The sequence below is a fragment of the Anguilla rostrata genome, chromosome 14 (assembly GCF_018555375.3).
Source record: "Anguilla rostrata isolate EN2019 chromosome 14, ASM1855537v3, whole genome shotgun sequence".
NCBI classification, from domain to species: Eukaryota; Metazoa; Chordata; class Actinopteri; order Anguilliformes; family Anguillidae; genus Anguilla; species Anguilla rostrata.
The window spans coordinates 12,316,907-12,329,381 of NC_057946.1; the positions used below are offsets into that span (position 1 = coordinate 12,316,907).

The 12,475-nt window shown below is 48.1% G+C and overlaps 1 protein-coding gene and 1 long non-coding RNA gene across 8 annotated transcripts in view; one reads left to right on the top strand and one right to left on the bottom strand.

Moving 5' to 3' along the window:
- LOC135239529 (uncharacterized) overlaps window positions 1-12,475 on the bottom strand; it is a 181,458-nt gene that overhangs the window by 62,229 nt on the left and 106,754 nt on the right. The gene's annotated exons all lie outside the window — the stretch shown is intronic.
- Window positions 1-12,475, top strand: part of mef2ca (myocyte enhancer factor 2ca) — a 72,420-nt gene that overhangs the window by 36,868 nt on the left and 23,077 nt on the right. For all 7 annotated transcript variants that reach the window (XM_064307522.1, XM_064307526.1, XM_064307525.1 and 4 more), the window contains one exon: window positions 7,382-7,585. In XM_064307522.1, coding sequence (XP_064163592.1) covers window positions 7,382-7,585 — 204 coding nt within the window. The remainder of the gene's footprint in view (window positions 1-7,381; window positions 7,586-12,475) is intronic.

Below are 12,475 nucleotides of genomic sequence, written 5' to 3' on the forward strand. Positions count from 1 at the left end.
ACAGCTTTTTATATTGCTGGAGAGACAGACCATAAAGTGATAAATCTGTCAGACCAAAGCAAGTATATTTATTATGATTAGTATACAGATTACAGCAGGACATCAAAGTCCGCTTAATCTTCACTGGACCAAGACTGTTAGGTTTTTAAAAAAACATCTCCGGCTTTACGAATGTAAACTTTTGGCAGCCTTCACGCTGCGTCCAGTAAAAACGCGATCTCAGATCCAGGGCCGTGCTGCGGTCGCACCGCTGCGGCGCTCTCGTTCCCGGGCCGGTGGAGAAACAGGAAGTACGCGCGTCGGAAGCCTTTCAGACGGTTCCAACGAAAAGCCGTTGGCGGGAGGAGGGCCTTCGGAAAGGGCTCCCGCCATGCACCTCTGCTGCGCCCAAACGTCAGCAAAGCCCCCCCCCCCCCGCCGGCGGCCTGAGCCGCCCCCCCCGCCACGCCCGGGGGCCTTTGTGCCGCCGCGAGCAGAGCCCCTTACGCCCCCTCCGCCGCTCGCCAGCCCCGCCAGCCCGCCAGCCCGCGGGGGTAATTACACAGGGCATCAAAGACCGTTGGGGGGAAATGAAAAGAGGGCCTGGACTCACACGCGGCACAATAGCGGCCAGGAACAATAAAGACGGGACGTTCGACGCGGCCAGACAGAGACTCCACTTCTTTTTCCATTATCGTTTTTTTTTCTCTTTTTCTCCGGAGATGGCGGTCTGGTTTCGACTGTTCTCACTTCCCCCTTTCAGCCCCGCGCTTGCTGCACAGGAGCCCTTCTACATTTCAGGCCCGGAATGAGTTGAGAGGCTAAAACCTCCGATCGATTAGATGGTAATCTTTGATCCATCCCATTAAATTAATTGTCATTTTATCGCGATTTAAATCTCACGTCTGCCAATGATAAAAAAGTAACCGACCCCAGCAATTGCTTTAGGACTGTTTCCCGAAGAAGAAGAAATTTGAGATAAATTCAAGCTTATTTTGGCCAGTAAAGCAAATTCAAGATTCCGTTCCAGCTTGAAAAACATGGGTGGAAATAGCATTTGTTTTCACCTCCGTAAACATTACAATCCCAGCTGTACGGTATTGGGAAAAAAGGAGTAAATAATATATTTTTTTAAAGATCGCAAGTGCTTGAGGCAAATCAACACTTAGCTTTAAAGTCACCTTGGTGTTTGTGTTATGCTGTCTCTCTTCTCCCCCAGCGCACATTACACCCCATTTCTCTGTGTGTTCTCAGGATACACCCCACTGTGTCAGCTGCTCCAGTGTCTTTTGTAAATGTTGTTTTGAAACAGGCTCAGTCTTCTGAGCATGACACAGTGTCAGATCTGGGCAGCGGGGATCTGGGACTGTATCAGTGGGCTGCTTTAAGAGCCCGAACAGGAAGTGAGGCATGGACACGGTGTGGAGCGCCACTAGAGAGATCGCTTTATCCAGCCCTGAAAGCACACGCGCAGACACACGTGCTCCAGCATGTACACTCATACGCAGACGTGCGTTCAAAAGTGAGTGCACTCGACACACACACACGTACGTGTACTCACGCACACACACACACGCACACACAAACCACACACACACACACAACCACACAGGGTCTTCTCCAGCTCAATGCCGCACCTTTGGGTATAATTTGCCCATGTTCTCTATTGAGGTTGAAGCTGTGGAGGAGAGCGCCTGCCTGTCTTTCAGAGAGTAAGAGGGAGCAGTAAGTGACACGGAGACGGGTGGGAAAGATTATTTTAAAGGAGGCTGTCAGTCCTCCTCCACATCACTCTGATTCCCTGAGCTGAACAAGAGTGTCACACAACCACTTCCTTCCTCTTTAAAAAGAAATAAGAACTATGCCTGCGCTGCGAACACTGTGATGAGTATTAATGTGAGGCTGCCCCAAAGCTGTCTGTGTCCAGAGTGAACACGCACACACACGCACACGCACACACACACACGCACGCACACACACACACCCGCACACACACACACACGCACAGAAACAATCTGCGCATAAGTTTCTCCGAATCCAAACACACAAAATACCTCAGATGCCATAAACAAACAAATTAGAACACGCAGGAAGTTTCGCGGAGTGAAAAAAATATGGAGCGAGAAGACAAAAACCAATCAGAAGCAACTGCTGGCGCTCGGCTGTCTCGGTTGCGAGCCGTTCGGACGCAGCCGCCCAGGGGCCGGCGCGTAACTGGGGCTAAAGCGCCGGGGCCTCGGTGCCGTGGCGACGCGTCGGCTCGTTCGATTCGGCGACGCGCGGGGGCGGGCCGCTCGGGGGCGGGAAAAAGGGCAAAGGGCCGGGAGGCCAGGTCGCCGCTGACACGGCAGAGCGGCCCGGGGGTGGGGGGGGCCTCTCCGAGCCCCGAGCGCGTGGTATCCGGCAGGACGGGGGGGAAGTGGCGCTCGTTTATAAAAAAAATTTTTAAAAGGCGCGTTCACCGCGCCCGGGCCGGGCGGGAGCAGGAGCGCGAGAGAGAGAGAGCAGCGCCTGTAATCAGCAGCGCCGGAGTGAGAAACAATCCATGTTAAATTAACAGCAGGGAAATAATGAGGCCCTCTGGGTATCTTATCTCCTTTTCCCCTCTCTTTCCCACCTTTGGAGATTGTTACCTCTGTGATCGGCGCGCCAATACGTGTCTGTCTCCTCAGTCGCAGGAGCTGGCGTGCGGCGCGCTCACCTCGCACACAAACTTTTATCTCTTCCGTCAGTTCCTTCAGAAGGACCCGTTCAGGGAAATCTGATAAACTGTCACATTACAGCGTGCGATACATCTAAGACTTCAGTGCATTTTTATATTTAAATTTTACGTTACATCACTGATTAAAAAAACTCATAACTTCTCACAGTAAAAAAAAAAAATGGAAAAAGAAATGAACGAATACTTCCTTCAGGCAAAGCCAGCAGAGCATGATATTGCCGCTTAAAGTAGCCAATCTTTGCACCTTTAACTTGTCACGCGGATCTCATCTGGAACAATCTGTAATCCTCAGATAAGTCTCTCTTAGTTCCTTCTGTGCACTTGAGCAGTGCCTGATTCTGGGCGTGTGCTCCTTTATAGATGTATCTCCATCCTTCGTCTAACCCTGATCGTTTTTGAAATCAGCTCAGTGTAAAATGATGAAATGCGCTTGCCATTTTTAAAAAAGTTCATCTGCTGGATCTCCTGCACTTTGAGTCACAGCTGTTCAGGGCAGCATTATTTAAATGACCGCGACAGTTGCAAACTGGATGGGTAATATTGGAATGAAATACAGAAATAAAGTAAGGGAAAAAATTTAACAAAGTCTCAAAATCATTTATCCTAGAGAATTCTTTCTTGGCCCCCGGCTTCCTTTTTTGACCACAACAATGGGGTAGTGTTCACATACACACAGACACACACACACACACACACACACACACACACACTCAGTGTTGTCCACCTATCATCCTTCTCTCTCCCGGAAGCCCCCAGGGAGAAGGCAGGCAGGAGGCGGGAAGCGCTCTGGCTCTTCCTGTTATGACAGGAAATGCACACAAATGTGCATCCTGACCCCTCCCATGGCAGGGAACGAGGTTGTTGTTAACCTTTTTTATGTTTTCTTCTTTTTTATTTGGTGAAGGGTACATTTGAGTTTCCAAGGTTTCAAGGTGAGCAAAGCAAAAAAATCAGAAGGGAACTGTGGAAACCGAAGCACAGCCTTGCCTGTCTGTATCTATCAATAATTGTTTAAATGAGAATATATATATATTAAGAAAATAAAAATCAGTCATGGTTTTCCATTGGTGCTATCTTCTCAACTTCTTTTTAGCACAGAAAATGTTAAATAGGCAAAGTGAGAAGTATTTTTCCTTCAGAGTTTGCCATAAGCTAGACAAGTGGCATGGAGGTCATGACGACATTTTAAATGTGATTTTTATCTAAGGGCTGCACTTGTAAAAAAAAGGATGAATGATCAACTTCACAGTTATGGTTTGGCAGCCTGGTGCCATTCTTTCACTTTAGGTAAACATTGCAAACTGTGGCAAAGGTGAAGTAACTGAAACTTCTGCAATTAGTTTGGTCTTCCAAAGCCGCAGTGAACGTGAGCGTGGGAGGGGGTGTAAGTGCAGCGGGAGGTGCTGAGCGGTACAGACGGGGGCAGGGGTCTCCCGCAGAAGCTGGTCACGATCCGCCGCGCCCGCACCTGCACCCCGCACCGCCGAGGAGACGGCCCGTGTCCGCATCACACCTCGGGACGCCGCCTCAGCCAATCGGGCTGTCCCTGACCGCTGCGTGGGTCACATTCTGTCTGCGAGGTCAGAGAGGTCTAATTTTACCCAAATTAGCGCGTAACATTAACCTGTGCCCAGCAGCCGAAGAACGTTAAAGAACAAAGAGAGAGAGAGAGGGAGGGCTGCCACACCGGAGTTCTCTTCGAATGCTTCCTGTTAATAAATGTTCAGATCTCACACCTTATTCTAAAGTTTGAAAAAAATAAAAAATAAAAAAATAAATCTGTTGGCACCTTGTAACTTTTGTATTGCTATTGTGGCTGATTAGGTTTAAGTCGGCTCATTAAATTGGCTTGTTGGGCGAAACAGATTGCTGCAAACTACACATCTGTTTATTTGCCGTTTTGTTCATATCAAAATGTGAACTTCAGAAGAAAAGGGTCAGACTGTAATTGCGTTGTGACACTTGCTAAGAGGTAGTAGCTGGAAGGTCAGTTATCTTATACGAGTAATAAAGGCCCGAATCCTCTGCATTCTCTTCATTACCAAAGTGTGATTCACAGGACTAAGCAATCAAGAAAAGTGTGTGAGTGTGTGCATGTGAATGTGCATGTGAGAGAGGGTTTTGTACTTTCTCACTCATTGTGTGTATGCCACGTTCCCAGAGTGTGAACTTACCCAGTATCTAATTGTGCGAGTGTGAACTGCACTTTGTGTGTGTGTGTGTGTCTGTGTGTTTGTGTGTGTGTGTGTTTGCGTGCTCTCCGAGTGGAGTCCTCTCAGAGTGGAACCTGAACCCCACGGTCGTTTGGAACAGGGTGGCTAGAGTGTGACTCCTACCCTCAGAAAGAGTGAGAGTGTGAGAGTGTGCGAGTGTGCGAGTGGGCAGCGATGTGCATGCCTGCATCGGGGTTGTTGGCGTGGGACACCGTCTCTTCCGGAAAAGCTCATCTCCTGATCAGGCTCACGCCCGCACCTTGGATTACAGGCTCGGGAGTATCATGTTTGAGTCACTGAGCTTCAATGATGGCGTGCACCATTTCAGATGTAACAGCAGAGTAGCGTCGGCCGTCCGATCAGCTGCATGGCTTCTCTCAAAGACCAAGCCTCCACTAAGGTTTAAATGTGCAACAGCAGTGTCACCTGATAAAGAGGGCAAGTTTCTTCTACATAAAATCACCCCCATCCCGCATTAAAAATAGCTGACGATTGTGAACTTTTTGGAGTTTATATATATATATAAATAATTATTTTATTTCATTTTTTAAAGGGGAGTTGGACAGTCTGCCCACCGTTTGTATTTACTTTATTTTATTGTTTTCCTTTATTCAGGCAACAGTAGAAAGCAGAGAGTGGAACAGATAGGCTTTGTCTATAGACTTCATGACTGGCTGAGAGCCCTGCTGAGTCTTTCGTTCCCCTGAGGCTACAGCGAAACCCCGCAGAGGCTGCAAAGCCCTAGATCACTGTCCAGACAGACAAACCTTACTGTCTGCCTCTGTTTTTATGAGGAGCCCAGGAGCCCGTGATTCATTATCATTCGCGTTCCCGTTCAGGTGCTGTGCCTTGGCACTGAAAAGAGGAAGAGAGGAAGCTGCGATGACAATTAGTCACCCTGATGTGTCTGCCAATCATTTAGTGCTTTGTTCTGATTCTGATTCATATTGCTATTACATTTAATTAAGCACCAAACTAGTTGTTAAGCCAGCGAATGGTTATATAGACTAAAAAATGTAGCAGAAAGAAAAAAAAGGTATTTTGAAGAGACAAATAGAGATAAATATTTCTCATCGTTTCTCCTCTGATTTTGTTCATCGGTCATCTATATGTATATGTCCATCTATATGTAGTGCAAAGCAACTAGATTTTTAAATTGGATTTATAAAACAGGATGCGATTGTAAGCTTAGAGCGAAACACAATTAACAAAGCAATAAACAGGATGACCAAATTTCAGGCTTTACTATTTGCAGTAGAGGAATTCTTTTTGAAACATTACTCTGCCATTTTCAGTCAAATCAGTCAACCAACCAGTCAACCAACCAACCAACCACAGCTCATTCACGCGCCTGTTCTCATCAGATGCTGGAAGTGTCTCCATTTTCATCCACATCGTCTCACTATGGCAGGGCTTTGGTTCCAATGGCCCAAAAATGATTGCAACTAGACTGCAGGGCAGTATGGGTGAATAATCTTGGTATTTTACAGGATCACATTTCAGAGCACTTGTCAGTTCTTTCTTTATTTATTTTTTTGGAATCCTCAGGGGGAGTCTAATGACTGAATGATTTGATCTTAATTTTAACACAAGATTTTAAGGAAGCATTGGGTCATTATATTTCTTATGCGATCTTATTGTGGTTACGTTCAATTATGACGACCTTGATTTTGTGAATAGGAAAAAAAAAAAAAAACTATATGATGCTTGCTGAAATCAAAAGATGATCCTAAAAGCACAAAGTGCATTGTGGTTAAACTGGGTGTAGGTCTGACTTCTGTGGGCTCAAGTCGGGTTGTCTAAATGCAACTCATTTGCAAAGCTGTGCAAACAGACATAGAGGCAGGCCTTGGAGCGAGGAGGCAGCCTGTGTGGTTTTTTGTTGGACCTCGCTAATGACTACTGGATGTGCACTGATGGGTACGCTATGAAAATGGCTTCGTTTATTTTTGGAGGTGAGATTTTTATCTTTTGACAAGCAGATAATAAGACATAAGACATCGGCATATGAATATTAACATTCTAAAATTTTAACAATTACTCTAATTTAAAATTCTGCAGGTTTTAAAATGTGTTTAATGAGGCCATCTTCAGCAAATTCAGTAGGGGAACTATCCAACACGTTCAGTCTATGGAGGGAGTGATTCTCTTCATGTCCAATACAGTTTGGCTTCACTTTGTTTTTTTGCATTAAAAAAAAAATCAATGGTTGAGGCTATTAAAATTAAATATTTAGATTAGAACAAAAAGTGATTATAATTACAGAAATTTACAGACTGCTGTGCTGTGAGACTGAATAGCTCCCTGTGTCACATTTAGGAGTTTCTCAGGGTCTGGCTGTTGACTCTCTCAAGAACAGCCATACATGAAAAGGGAGAATTTCATAACCAACTCGAAAAACGTTTGCGACGAAACTTTATCTGAAACTCAAAAGTTTTGTCTCCTGTGTGCCCCCCCCCCCCCCCAGGTGACGTTTACGAAAAGGAAGTTCGGTTTGATGAAGAAGGCCTACGAGCTGAGTGTTCTGTGCGACTGCGAGATCGCCCTCATCATCTTCAACAGCACCAACAAGCTGTTCCAGTACGCCAGCACCGACATGGACAAGGTGCTGCTCAAGTACACCGAGTACAACGAGCCGCACGAGAGCCGGACCAACTCCGACATCGTGGAGGTAAGCCCGCCGCGCGCGACGCGCGCGAAAGCTTCCCAGAATGCATCATGGCATTACTGCAACTGGGGAAAGAGGCGCAGCGTTCATTTCTGCCTGCCTGCCTTCAGTGTGAATAGACGGGCCGTTGTGACTCGGTGTCACCTACACCTGTTCTCCTGTGGCCTCGTTCGCCGGCAGTCCTATTTGCGTTCCCTTACTCAGCCGCTGCGCTCTGCCCATGTTTGTCTCTGGCGCGCTGGCACGCGTGCGCGCGGCGCCGGTTTTGGACAGCGTCGGAGGCGCACCGCCACCTGTCACCTGCAGTAAAACTCTTGGCCCGTGAGCCGGGGGTCAGCGGGGGGGGGGGGCGGGGCCGGCTGGGGCCGGGGCGCTAAGCGACAGCGTCAGGTTGGGGATGAAGAGAAACCCTTTGACGCGGCCCCGAGTCCCGCGGCGCTTTTGTTACGCAACGGGGGCTCAGAGGACGGGCAGGTGCGCCGCTCGCTCGCTCGCAAAGCAGGGCAGTCTGAAGAGGGACTTAACTTCTCGCTGGCTCATCGCCACTGCGCGCGCCATGTGACGGGCGGAAAGGTCACGGAGCAGGTGCTGGCCCTGCGTGCTGGATGCAGGACTCTTTTTTTTTTTCTTTTTTTTTAACGCCCAGGGGTGGGGTGGGGTGGGGTGGGAAATTTACGATTCCTGTTGTTTGCAAAGGCAGAGCGTGTCCATTCCGCTGGCAGTGGAAAGGTGAATGCCTCTGTCTCCGGTCCTAGTAAAAATAGACACAGGGTTCTCTACATGCACCTTAGTATCAGGACTAGAGAAATGACTAAAGTGGACATGGCCCGCAGTAGTGGTAAAAGAAAAAAACCTTAATGTAAGATTTTAGAGATAGCCATTACATATTAGATATGCATTGTTTATTTATTTATTTATTTATTTATTTATCTGTCTGTCTGTCTATTTCATTTTGCCTCCTATCAAATCCTTTCATGACTGACTATAGGTCAATCTACTGGTACCACTGAGTGTTATTTATGAAAGTTCTTATGCACGTCACTTATGTGTAGATATAAATGTAGATAATAGCTAAATTTATTTCCTTGTAAAATTCTTCTTTTGACAAAGAACACCAGAGCTTTACAGTTAATGGTGTCTTAGTGCATGATCCAAAATTAGGTGTCAAGTGAGGAACACAACATCTGGCTTAAGTCTGTGTTAAGATGCATCGTTGCCACCAGGCATAGTTATGGGAAAGAGGAAGAATGCTGTGAGTTGGATCTTATAAAACAAGTAAACTTGAGGTTTATAAACAGTTTTTACTGGGGAATCATAATCGACGTGACATGCTATGGAGTCAAGGAAGACTGTAGTGTCGGGTGACTGAAGTCACTGTAAAATGAGCCAAAAACAGACTCACTGTGCTACTGTCTTGCCCTTTTTGACTCCTTGCAGTAGTGAAGTCGATCCTGAAAGAACACAAGCCAGCCTCCATCCTGGTAACCGGATACACAGTGCAGATATCATTACAGCACAGCCTGCAGGAGCAGATTCTACAGGAGCTTGTTCAGCATGAGGAATAATATAGCAAGCTGCTTCAGTCAATCAATCTCCAGTTTTTAATTTTTTTTTACTTCACGCCATTTACAAAGGAAGCTGTCGCGCAGGACTCCGCCATAGGCCTGGCGACTGCAGCAGTTCTCGGGCCTTAGTGAATACTGAGGATGCTAAGGGCGCAGGCTACTTCATGGATGCCTGTTGTCAGCAGAGGCTGAATAAGAACAGGGGCGGGGGGGGGGGGGGGGGGTGGGAGCCTTCGGCAGCGCGGCTGGCTCAGTCGCCAGGGTTCAGCTCCTGCCACAGGGCACCGGGGAGTCTCTCTGGCACTCAGATCCGCCCGGAGCCCGCGGGGGGGAGACGGGGGGGACGGGGCGGGGGGGCAGCGCTCTGCGTGGGCGGCCGGGAGCGCGGCCCCCCCGTTAGCAGCACAGCTCTAATGCAATTTGCATGTCTTTGCCCGATAATTAGCGAGGACGGCGCGGCGGGGCAGGGGAGGCGGAAAGCGCCTGTGCGGTCCGGAGGAGCCCCTCTCTCCCGCCCGCCCGCCCGCCCGCGGGACCTAGCCTCTGCGGCCCGCAGTCGGGCCGGGTCGCGCACTTTAACCCGTGAGCGGAACCGCCCTGGACCCGCCGCCGCGTGGCTGGAGGGAGGTGGAGGTATGCGCTCGCTTGGAGGCACAGCCCTCTGATGAGCACTGTGGGATCAGCAGGACTTCAAGAGTCCAAATCCCCCTGAAGCGCTGTCTTTCAAACTACTGAAACGTGACGAGATTTGTTTCTTTTTTGCTTTTGCGGTTTTCTGCCATTGTGTCGAAAAAAAGACCCAGGCAAAGCTAAAATGGTGAGATTTCATTGGGTTGCAGAAATACAGGTATGGCAATTTGTTTGCAGCGACGATAGTCGAGACTGGACATATAGTCTAAAATATAAACGTGCATGCATATTAGCCATTCTGCAGAATATGTTGAAACACAAACTGTTATTCTTTCACTTGTAGTGAGTCACCTGGTCATTTTGGCAGTCCAATTCAACATGTTCACCATTTCCTCAAGGGTTTCCAAGCCTCGGTGAAGTTTTACTCGAAAGCCCACGAAAAGCATAAGGAAAAAGTAGCCATTATGGATGAATTTATTCCATTGTATTTATTTTGGACGTGGTTAAATGCCAGTGGCAGCACGGGCGGAGGGAGCCCAGGAGGAGGGGATCCGTTGGGCCGCGTCAGCGATGGAGATTAGCGCACGCTGCGCTAATGGCAAAGCCCGCGCGCACGTGAGCGGCCACATGGCCGCCACGGCAACCCTACCGGGGGGTGCCTGGCAATCCCATTTTCCCCCAATTAGCATAATCTGAATATTGTCCCTTTAATCTTGAAGAGCAACAGCAGGCCCCGCACCCGCCGCTCTCTCCTCACCTACGGAGAACTTTAAATGAGGGGAGAGGGGGGGAGGACGGGGAGCCGGCTGTTAATTATTTCCAAAGGTCACGCTGTTAATGACTACCTGCCCGGCTAATGAGATTCTGAAAAGCTCCCTCTTTCGCGATGGCTGACCCCGCGTGTTTGGTCTTGCGCTCGGAGGTGTGAGGAGCGCTGGCGGATTGCACCTCCTCTCCGCCTGTCGCGCGGAAGAGGAGAAAGGGGGGGAAGGGAAGGGAAGAGAAACTTGTGAGAATCCGCACAAACTCCTGGCGTGCCATTTAATGTGGCAGTGAGGAATGCTTTACGTCCAAATTAATAAAATACCAGCCTGGCTTAATTAATTGCCTTGATTTCAGGCTAATTTGCTTCAAGTGATTTTCCACCGACGTGAATAAGATTCCTGCTTGTACTTGCACATCAACGAGATTCCTGCTGCATGGTAGCACTTTAAACCATCAGCTGACATCGAGGGGAAAAAAATAACTTATTCCATTTGTGATGTCATGGCAGTTGTTTGGATTTTAGACAAAGAAGTCCTTATTAGTCATGAAAAGGTTCTACATTCTAGAGTGGAGGTGAATATTTTTCTTGCCATGATGTTGACAGTATAAAGCCTAATGTTGTTATAGCCTTAGCTACTTTATCCAAGCAGTATCCATAAATTTGCTATGCTATGCATATTGGGTCTTTTTTGTCTTTGTTTTATTGTGAGATACTGGCTGGTAACATGGCATGTTTACCGCACGGTGAGTTCTGTCAAGTTGGACGCCTTTCCTTTTCAAAATTAGGATTAGAGATTCAATCAGCTTTGTTCAGCTAAGTGCATTAACCTCACGACATTGGTAACGTAACAGCAAAAGGTTTGGCAAGGGCATGCATCTTCTGCCCTTCCAACACTGATATCATTTAAAAGAAAGTGGTGGTATGCTTAAAAGTGTTCCATTGTTTAAGTGAAATGAAAATCTTAGATTTATTCATTTATTTGTTTAATTTTTTATTTGTTTTTTTTTTACAAATTACCAAGAAGGCAGTCTCTTTCGTGGTGGGAGTACTCCATTTTAGCTGTCCCTGTTGCTGGTTTTGGGTTGTGTCAGGCTGTGTACATACTGGAACATGGACATAGATAGCCCTAATATGCAGTCTATGTGGCCTCTTTATAAACAGATTACACAGTACTGGACTCCAAAGTATGCAGAGGAAAGAAAACAGTCAAATATTAAGTGCCTGTGAAAAATCTACCCGCTTGCTGCAGCTCTGTTCTTCTGGAATCTCACCGAGAGAGGGGCTCCTATGTTTTTCGGTCACTAATTTGTCTTTCAAGCTATCTATCTATCCACAAAAACAAGAACATTTTCACTCTCCTCTCCCTCATTTCCCTGGCTTTTTTTCTCCATGGCTCAGACCGAAGCCAGCGAGGGCTGCGTTGGAGTAGCGCGACTCGACGAGCGCGTTTCGTACTCCAGCCTGGGAGCCGCTCTCTCCCAGGCTCCACGTCCCCTCCCCTCTTTGTGTTTTTGTGTTCTTTCCCTAATAAACGCCTCAGAAAAACCGGTAGTGGGCTAAAAATAGCGCGGCGCGCGGCTAAAAATAGCCCTGGCTCGCGGCCGTGCCAAAGAAAGCGGGGAGAGCGGGGCGTGGAGCGGCTCGGCGGGGTGAGTAACAGCGGGCTGTTCTGTTCACGCGGCTCCCTCTGAGAGCGCGGCGGACGGCTGGGGCCCCGCCGGCGAGCGCTGGCACGGGACAGGGCACGCAGGCTGGTCACCGGCCGCACGGAAAGCCATGCCCACCGCGAGCCTCACGCTATTCACCGTTCAGCTCTGCTTGTTATTCATCCATGTTTTACATTTGTGCTGTCACGCTGAGCAGCACAACTTTTGCGATAGTTTTTAAAATGGCTGAAGGAAAGTATGTCCTGGCTGACCTCCGTACTCTCAC